This window comes from Penaeus chinensis, chromosome 35, assembly GCF_019202785.1.
Source record: "Penaeus chinensis breed Huanghai No. 1 chromosome 35, ASM1920278v2, whole genome shotgun sequence".
NCBI classification, from domain to species: domain Eukaryota; kingdom Metazoa; phylum Arthropoda; class Malacostraca; order Decapoda; family Penaeidae; genus Penaeus; species Penaeus chinensis.
In genome coordinates, this window is record NC_061853.1 from 33,290,001 (window position 1) to 33,300,000 (window position 10,000).

At 40.5% G+C, this 10,000-nt stretch overlaps 2 protein-coding genes across 2 annotated transcripts in view; one reads left to right on the forward strand and one right to left on the reverse strand.

Annotated features, from left to right (window-relative positions):
* LOC125044416 (endoplasmic reticulum-Golgi intermediate compartment protein 1-like) overlaps positions 1 to 1,834 on the forward strand; it is a 12,732-nt gene extending 10,898 nt beyond the window's left edge. The window contains exons 6-8 of the mRNA XM_047641072.1: positions 22 to 122; positions 245 to 367; positions 525 to 1,834. Coding sequence (XP_047497028.1) covers positions 22 to 122; positions 245 to 367; positions 525 to 632 — 332 coding nt within the window. The 3' untranslated portion in view covers positions 633 to 1,834. The remainder of the gene's footprint in view (positions 1 to 21; positions 123 to 244; positions 368 to 524) is intronic.
* Positions 1,835 to 3,501: 1,667 nt separating this feature from the next.
* LOC125044398 (dolichyldiphosphatase 1-like) overlaps positions 3,502 to 10,000 on the reverse strand; it is a 16,107-nt gene continuing 9,608 nt past the window's right edge. The window contains exons 4-6 of the mRNA XM_047641044.1: positions 7,171 to 7,266; positions 4,349 to 4,477; positions 3,502 to 4,227 (exon numbers count right to left, since the gene is read on the reverse strand). Of these exons, the coding sequence (XP_047497000.1) occupies positions 4,098 to 4,227; positions 4,349 to 4,477; positions 7,171 to 7,266 (355 nt within the window). The 3' untranslated portion in view covers positions 3,502 to 4,097. The remainder of the gene's footprint in view (positions 4,228 to 4,348; positions 4,478 to 7,170; positions 7,267 to 10,000) is intronic.

Genomic DNA, 10,000 nt, shown 5'->3' on the forward strand with positions numbered 1-10,000 from the left:
TTTTTTCTTGTCAAATTACAGCACTGGAATCTCATGATTACGTGATGAAAGTTGTTCCAACCATCTATGAGAGTTCTAGTGGAAACCAAGTCATTGCATACCAGTACACTTATGCATACAGGGTAAGAAAACTTTTTTTTTTTTCTTTAAGAAATATGTGCAAATATGTTTTTTCATTATGAGATTAATACTACCTATCTGAGTACTTCATATTTGTAGTTGTCTTTGTATTTCCTCATTTCAGAGCTATGTTTCATTCAGCCATGGTGGTCGTGTGGTACCTGCTGTGTGGTTTAGATATGACTTAACACCAATTACTGTTAAATATCATTTCAAGAGACCACCCTTCTATTCATTTGTTACCACTGTGAGTATTATGTTATGGCTTATTCTTAGTGTAGGCAAAAGTAATGTGTAATTTTTGTCTTTATTTACTTTTTTTCTGATATGAATTTAAAGAACATAAATTTAGTAATCATAGTTTACATAGTAGTTTTTACATTATACTTAATAATTCCTTTCAGGTCTGTGCAATTGTCGGTGGTACTTTCACTGTTGCTGGTATCTTTGACTCCTTTATCTTCACTGCTGCTGAGATTTTCAAAAAAATTGAAATAGGAAAGCAGAGCTGAATATCCAATTATTAATATTTTGCAGGGAAGGATTGCCATTCCCTCTTATCTGAAAAACGATCTTCCTCTTAAATGTTTCACTTCATAACATGTATGGCTTCCTCCTGTTTATTCTCATATGTCTGTGATTCTTTGTTACTGTTGAAGGTTTGCAAAAGATTTTTAGTGTGTTCAAATTTGACCAGGGTTGGGAACTTCAGGGTTTCTTTTGGTTAATCATTCAGTTTTCCAGGATTCAGGTCTTGCATTTCATTCTTCCTCCTACAGGGCTTTGATTCCTTTTTATTTAAATGTGAAAATGTGTGTTTTAGGGGGTCGTGATCCGATTGCTTTAAAGCTCGAATGTTAAGCCAAAAAAAAAGAAAAGAATTTAACATTTTGATTCAAAACAATTGATCCGCTTCAGTGGTCAGTACAATTGTGAAGCGCACCAAAAATGATTCTCACAATAATTTTATCATTGCAGTGAAACAAATTGTATTGTGTGGATGGCTCATATTTATAGTAGAAAATTGAATGATTGTTTTTATATATATATATAATTGTTGTATCTTTGTTACAATTTGTGTGAAATTGTTTATATTTTAAAAGTGGAAATAATTTTGGCTGCTTAATTTCAGTGAGTTTGACAGAGGCTCATCATATGTACATATGATATAATTTTATCCTTAGATAGCTAGTACAGAAACTGAATCAGACAGAAGGTCACCTTTTGTTTTGCAGTTAACCAATTATAGCTACATGATATTATGAAAATAATACTAGTATGAAAATCAATCTAATTGTCTTGTGACATCTGAGACTATTACTATTACCTCAATTTAGATATCTGGCCTAATGCTTAAAATTAAATTGGTGTTAAGTAATAAGCTAATTTAATACAACTTATTTAGTCCAGATTTTATATTAACGACTTAAGGATCTTCAAAATGATAATACTAGTACTACTTATTTGATGTTCTTATTTTATATTAACAATTAAGAATGTACTATCAAATCCCAGAAGTATTCTTTTCTGAGGAAACATTCCACAAGTGATTTATGATCTGTGGTAAATTTACAGATACAACAGACACTTGGCAATTCTTTTTTTTTCCCCCCATGTAAAATTCAATTATGCATGTTGGAATGCCATCAGTGTAAAGCTGTATTTTTATACTTATCATTCTGAGCATTCTGTTTTAATAAAAAATTGAATTCTACTTTTGATATTTTTGTATCAACCTTTATACATGGTTTTGCTGCAAATCTTCTAAGTGAATGGTCATACCTATTCATGTGACTAGAAACTGAAATAATATTGAAACTGAAATAATCTTCAACATATACATAAAACCCTAAAATGTATATCCATTACTTTGGGCCTAGTAATTTTATTTTACTTAGCTTAGCCTACTTTAAATCATCAAAAATATGTGCTGCTGATTTTGTAGAAATTTGTACAATACATTTCTTTTTAATTTGTGAAAATATGTTCTGTAGTATTTGAGAATACTTGTCACCAGTTAATTTAATTCGGGAAATAGTTTTAACAGAAATCCCCCGTAACCCAATGTCAGCGGGTTCATTTACTGTCCCCTTTAGATTTTAGTGAGTTTTGTTACATACAGATGGCTCCACATGTGCTCAGCAGCAAGGAGTCTATCAGTTGGCCTTAGTGACCGATCCTGATTTCCCCATTACTTGAATTGGCGGGAAAATGCGTTTTTCTTTCCAATGCTACTAATATTGACATTATCATTCTTGTTGTTATTATGATTATTAATTTATTAGAATATTAATAACATCAAAGACAATAAAATAATAGTAGTGAAGCTTTCAAAAAATGAAGGAAAGGGGTAAACAGATGAGATGGGTAAGACTAATAGCTGGTGACTAAGCCATCTATATATAAAGACAATAGATAAACTTCTTATTACAGTGGGCATGGCTTTGTAGTCTTGCCACCCACTGACATTGGGTTAGTGTGCTTTGCTATTGAACCATAGGTGAAAAAAACTAGAAAAATGCAGGAATCCTTGATTACATCACAGTAAGTGATTGCCCAATGCAACTATTGTGCCAGATTTATAATTGAATATTTGTTTTATAGACACTGACACAGATGTAGTTCAAGAGTGTGAGGCACAGGATAGCAAGCTCAGGGTGAAATTCTATCAGTTTGAGCCATAAAATTTTAACCCAATGACTTAAGGTTTATGTACTGCCCCTTGCAATTTTTTGTGAATTTTGTCACATACAGATGGCTCCACATGTGCTCAACCACCAAAGAGTGTCAGTAGGCCCTAGTGACCTTGCCCGATTTCCCCATTTCTTCAATTTGCAGGAAAATGTTTTTCTTTCTAACACTATTAATGTTGATAGTTATTACTCTCCATAATTTAAGAATCATAATATCAATAAAATATTAATAACATTAAAGACAATAAAATTATACAAATGAAGTTTTAAAGAAATCAAGAAAAAAGGGTAAATAGGTACAATAGGTAGGACTAATAACGGACTCCTTGGTGGCTAAGCACTTGTAGAGACATCTGTGTAAAGACAAAGGATGAACATGTATTCTTCCCATCCATGCCAATTAGGTTAATAATCCAGCAATGATGGGGAGCTATTGATGCCTGTTGTTCCCATCATGTAACAAAGGGGGGGGGGGGGGGGGTTAAGGTGAAAAGTTTAACACTGGATACATAGGAAAACAGGTATGTTGTTAAAGTTGTGTCTCAAGCATATACTGTACTTCATTTGATATTACTCACTCACTGCAGGGCAAGAGGAGGAAAATTAAGTATCACAGCATTATTGCTGTGTCAAGAATCAAGCACAATAAGACTTTTCTAAAAGGAAATGAGATGCAAATGAAACTATATTTATACAAACAACCTTTATTGGCAGGGCATCTATTGCAGAAGTCCATAAGGTCTTCTGTTGAACATTCCTACTTACAATGAGACTAGTGCATTACACTTTAAACAGTGCTAAAATGACTGCAATAATTATTTTCAGGTCTTCCAATATAAGATGCAAATAAGATGGACACAAACAATCATCAATTTTATGCAGTCACAAGTGTGGGTTACACCACAAACTAGAAAACATACAAGTCAACATGAAACAATATAGAAAAAAAAAAAATATTCATAATTCTATGAGAGATCTAACAATACTATTTAACAATTCAATATTTTATCAACAAAATTGGCAGTTCACATTTATGGATAGCCTGTCATATTTCTGGTATAAAATTTATTATTAATAAAACCATAAATAAACTAAACCACATTTAAGATGAGTATTTCACCATACTGCAACTCATAAAATTATAATTCACTTGTGCCTAAAAAATATATAATTTTTTCAATGAACTCAGTGGAGTGCATGTTTTAAAAGTTTATTCCAGAATACCCAACAGCCCAAACAACCACTAAAAAAAATAGAAAGTAGTAATCACATTTACAACTCAAATTACTGGCTCTTCATTGATGCAAGTTTCCGGCTTCTTGCTCGATTCTCTGTGCGAGCGTGTGTGTATTCAAACCACAAGATGTTTGGAATTAAGGAAGTATCCCGAATCATCAGTGTTTCACATACTTTCCTGAAAAGCAAAACTGATTAGAAGAAAATGATGGAAAACACTTATCTAACAATATCACAATTTGATATCAGAATCAGACCAAGAAACATACTGCATTAAATTAAAGAATATTATTATTTACCATGAAGCGACTATGGGGAAAAGTGGTGTCAGCGTCAGATGTGTAAGAGTAAACCACCCAAAACCCAGGATAATTCCCACCAATGCTCCCCACAGTACTTGTCCCCATGTGTGGTACAACAGATAAACTCTGCAAAAAAAACAAAGAAAATCAGACTAAAATATAGTAAGCATTATACATACTGATTAACAACATAGCAGACCCTTCAGTTTTATGAGGTTTCCTCTGAAATGAATTTGTTTCATCCCTGAAAAAAATTGCATGCTTTTTTTGTAATATGTTTACAGCTTCACTTTCATAATTGGCATCACTAATGGTGGTTTCCATTAGTTAACAGGCCATATCATCTCTGTAGGTTGTCTACAACCCTGTGTAACAGCAATAACAATAAGTAACGTTTTATTATTCATATATTTATATTTTTATATTCTTGTATTATTATTTTTTTTGTAATATACCCTGGTAATAAGGTATAAGGAATGCCTGGACTTGGCTTCTATTTTACTGTGATAAAATATAACTGGCAGTGGAACATCCTATGAGTTTCCATGATGAGTACTTCATACAAATGAACTAATATAGAAAGAACACTATCCTATGGAAGTACTAATACCATCATCATTCTATAGGCATTTTTTTCACTGAATCCCCTAATATTAGCAAGTAACTTTGCGATATCTGCATTTTGAGTCATTAGCTTTATACAGGTTTGTCATACTATGAGCAGTTCAGGAAACAGTGACTATAAAAATACAAATGAAAGCAATAAGACATCAAAGAAATAATTAACCAGTTATTATTATATAAAAAATAATATTAATACAACTGCATTCCAACTACTTATCCTACTATTAGTACAATTAACCCCTTGTTGGATCCAGATGATGTGACTGTTACATCATGAAATAAATTTAACGAAGGGTAAGGGATGGGAATATGCCCTCATGGAAAAATTTGTCTGCAGTCCAGGCTGACAGAAATGTGTCTTAAATGAAAATTCAGCTAAGACTGGACTGATAAGAATGATCTGTAATGAGTGCACAAAGCTCTTGGAGGAAGTTTAAACTCAGTGGGCATTTAGAACTGCATTATTTTAACCATAAATGTGGGGGAGACTGTACCATCAGTAAGCCATGGCTGGAAGAGTGCTGGCTCCATTAAGGACATTATTTCTATACTCAGGTTCCTATTCCTGCCCGGCACAGGGTATGCTACAGAAAACTGAATACAAAAATATTTTTAAATGTCACAAATAATACACTTCTACTTATTGTTATTGAACAAAATTGTAGACTACATAGAAAAATAATATGGAGTGTGTTCAATGAAAACAGTTTATTAACATCTTGATACAGCATAACAAATGACAAATATGGACTTTGGAAAATGGCAAAAAGGCAAAAAATACTTTTGCAGAAGAAGAGATAACATTGCAAAGGGGAGGCAAGGAGTCTTGATATCACAAAGACTTATGTGCCATACCTACAAGCTACACACAAGGGAGAGTCACTGCTCAACAGGGTCCTTCCCCCTATCTGAATCTGAAATTCAAGGACTTTTCCAGGACTTTTACAGGTCCAAAAAATATTTTTCAAGGAAGTATTTTATACAAAATATGACACCTAGTTTTTAAGAAATATACAAAACAGGTGAAAATGGATGACACTAGCTTTAAGAAGATTTCTCTTAACAATTTTTCATAAACTTTATACTTATTTTCAATACTCTGCAATAAACATTCATCAGTACTTGTCTTCAAGTGCTCAACTACTGAAATAGATGGTACAACCAGAGCAACATTGAATATAATGGTCCACAGAAGTGTATGACAAAACAAACTAATCAAATCTCTGGTAGCTAGTGCATAACATGAAACAATGATTCTTTGCACTTTGTATCATGAGACAGATGCTTTTTGTGAAAAGAGCACTGAAAAAAAAATTAGTTGCCCGATGTAAATTTCCATGACTTTTCCAAGATTTCTTTTTGAAAAATGAGTTTAAGGTTTTCCAGACCTGGAAAATGAAAACGGTTGAATTCCAGGTTTTCCAGGAATTCCAAGTGGCAGAAGGACCCTGCTCAAGTAAGCCTGATGTCTGGTTTTAGTTCCATAGGGTACCTGGATCCAGGGGGTTAGTAGTGAATACCATAATATTACTATCATTCCAATAAATTACAGGTTGAATCTTACTAGTACTGCAAATTTGGGACCAGAAAGGCACCTAAATATCAGAAGCTGTAGTATAATACTAACAACTTGGTAAAATATCAGCATCAACCACTAAATCAACTCTGGTGGACGTTTGCAATATGGAGTAGGGGTGTTGGTGGTGCCACAGATGGCCAACTGGCAGTTATGCAGAATAATGGGAGCCTGATTTAAACAACAGTCCTGAACCATCAAAACAAATGGACCAGAGAATGCCACTCTAGTAAGGTTCAAATTGTACCACCACTTCCACCATTGCATTACTACCATCACTATCGCACCACAATCATTACACCGCATCAACACTATTGCACCATCACCACCACCAACCATGCACTATCAACATTGCTACCACCACTACAACTACTATTACCACTGCTACTACTACTACTGCTACAACTACTGCTACTACTACATCATAACCATCAACACCATTCCTACTACTATTGCTACTACTACTAACAGTAATACCACAACTACTAAAAGAAATACTGAAAAATCCAAACAAAAATAAATATCAGTACTGCCATCAATTACATAACAATAACGATAAATACATATAAACAATAAAATTAATAACAAAACCAATAACGATAAAGCAATTTCAGCTTACCTTGAATACATGACAATAAACGCTGCAGTAATAAGACAAACAGCAACCACAACCTTCCACAGTAGCTCCATCATTGAACTACTAATATGACGTAATCTGTTAAAGGAAACTTGTATTTACTTATTTTGTTTGACAGGATGTGTGTGCCTGTGTACAAAAACTTAGGAGTCTGTATGTAAAAAGGATTAGGTGATGTTTGATCAAGAGCTTTGAAACCTCCAAATGCACAGAAAGAAAGGGAGAGCAGGGGAGAGCAGGGGAGAGCAGGGGAGGGAGGGAGGGAGAGAGGGAAAGAGAGAGGGAGGGAGAGGAGGGGAGAGGAGGGGAGAAAGAAAGAGAGAGGGAGGGAGAGGAGGGGAGAGGAGGGGAGAGGAGGGGAGAAAGAAAGATAGAGGGAGGGAGAGGAGGGGAGAGGAGGGGAGAGGAGGGGAGAAAGAAAGAGAGAGGGAGGGAGAGGAGGGGAGAGGAGGGGAGAGGAGGGGAGAAAGAAAGAGAGAGGGAGGGAGAGGAGGGGAGAGGAGGGGAGAAAGAAAGAGAGAGGGAGGGAGAGGAGGGGAGAGGAGGGGAGAAAGAAAGAGAGAGGGAGGGAGAGGAGGGGAGAGGAGGGGAGAAAGAAAGAGAGAGGGAGGGAAAGGAGGGGAGAGGAGGGGAGAGGAGGGGAGAAAGAAAGAGAGAGGGAGGGAGAGGAGGGGAGAAAGAAAGAGAGAGGGAGGGAGAGGAGGGGAGAGGAGGGGAGAGGAGGGGAGAAAGAAAGAGAGAGGGAGGGAGAGGAGGGGAGAGGAGGGGAGAGGAGGGGAGAAAGAAAGAGAGAGGGAGGGAGAGGAGGGGAGAGGAGGGGAGAGGAGGGGAGAAAGAAAGAGAGAGGGAGGGAGAGGAGGGGAGAGGAGGGGAGAGGCGGGGAGAAAGAAAGAGAGAGGGAGGGAGAGGAGGGGAGAGGAGGGGAGAGGAGGGGAGAGGAGGGGAGAAAGAAAGAGAGAGGGAGGGAGAGGGAGGGAGAGGGAGGGAGAGGGAGGGAGAGGAGGGGAGAGGAGGGGAGAGGAGGGGAGAGGAGGGGAGAGGAGGGGAGAAAGAAAGAGAGAGGGAGGGAGAGGAGGGGAGAGGAGGGGAGAACGAAAGAGAGAGGGAGGGAGAGGAGGGGAGAGGAGGGGAGAAAGAAAGAGAGAGGGAGGGAGAGGAGGGGAGAGGAGGGGAGAGGAGGGGAGAAAGAAAGAGAGAGGGAGGGAGAGGAGGGGAGAGGAGGGGAGAAAGAAAGAGAGAGGGAGGGAGAGGAGGGGAGAGGAGGGGAGAAAGAAAGAGAGAGGGAGGGAGAGGGAGGGAGAGGAGGGGAGAGGAGGGGAGAAAGAAAGAGAGAGGGAGGGAGAGGAGGGAGAGGGGGGGAGAGGAGGGGAGAGGAGGGGAGAAAGAAAGAGAGAGGGAGGGAGAGGAGGGGAGAGGAGGGGAGAGGCGGGGAGAAAGAAAGAGAGAGGGAGGGAGAGGAGGGGAGAGGAGGGGAGAAAGAAAGAGAGAGGGAGGGAGAGGAGGGGAGAGGAGGGGAGAGGAGGGGAGAAAGAAAGAGAGAGGGAGGGAGAGGAGGGGATAGGAGGGGAGAGGAGGGGAGAAAGAAAGAGAGAGGGAGGGAGAGGGGGGGAGAGGAGGGGAGAAAGAAAGAGAGAGGGAGGGAGAGGAGGGGAGAGGAGGGGAGAGGAGGGGAGAAAGAAAGAGAGAGGGAGGGAGAGGAGGGGAGAGGAGGGGAGAAAGAAAGAGAGAGGGAGAGGAGAGGAGGGGAGAGGAGGGGAGAGGCGGGGAGAAAGAAAGAGAGAGGGAGGGAGAGGAGGGGAGAGGAGGGGAGAAAGAAAGAGAGAGGGAGGGAGAGGGAGGGAGAGGAGGGGAGAGGAGGGGAGAGGAGGGGAGAGGAGGGGAGAAAGAAAGAGAGAGGGAGGGAGAGGAGGGGAGAAAGAAAGAGAGAGGGAGGGAGAGGAGGGGAGAGGAGGGGAGAAAGAAAGAGAGAGGGAGGGAGAGGAGGGGAGAGGAGGGGAGAAAGAAAGAGAGAGGGAGGGAGAGGAGGGGAGAGGAGGGGAGAAAGAAAGAGAGAGGGAGGGAAAGGAGGGGAGAGGAGGGGAGAGGAGGGGAGAAAGAAAGAGAGAGGGAGGGAGAGGAGGGGAGAGGAGGGGAGAAAGAAAGAGAGAGGGAGGGAGAGGAGGGGAGAGGAGGGGAGAAAGAAAGAGAGAGGGAGGGAGAGGAGGGGAGAGGAGGGGAGAAAGAAAGAGAGAGGGAGGGAGAGGAGGGGAGAGGAGGGGAGAGGCGGGGAGAAAGAAAGAGAGAGGGAGGGAGAGGAGGGGAGAGGAGGGGAGAAAGAAAGAGAGAGGGAGGGAGAGGAGGGGAGTGGAGGGGAGAGGAGGGGAGAAAGAAAGAGAGAGGGAGGGAGAGGAGGGGAGAGGAGGGGAGAGGAGGGGAGAAAGAAAGAGAGAGGGAGGGAGAGGAGGGGAGAGGAGGGGAGGGAGAGGAGGGGAGAGGAGGGGAGAAAGAAAGAGAGAGGAGGGGAGAAAGAAAGAGAGAGGGAGGGAGAGGAGGGGAGAGGAGGGGAGAAAGAAAGAGAGAGGGAGGGAGAGGAGGGGAGAGGAGGGGAGAAAGAAAGAGAGAGGGAGGGAGAGGAGGGGAGAAAGAAAGAGAGAGGGAGGGAGAGGAGGGGAGAAAGAAAGAGAGAGGGAGGGAGAGGAGGGGAGAGGAGGGGAGAAAGAAAGAGAGAGGGAGGGAGAGGAGGGGAGAGGAGGGGAGAAAGAGAGAGGGAGGGAGAGGAGGGGAGAAAGAGAGAGAGAGAGAGAGAGAGAGAGAGAGAGAGAGAGAGAGAGAG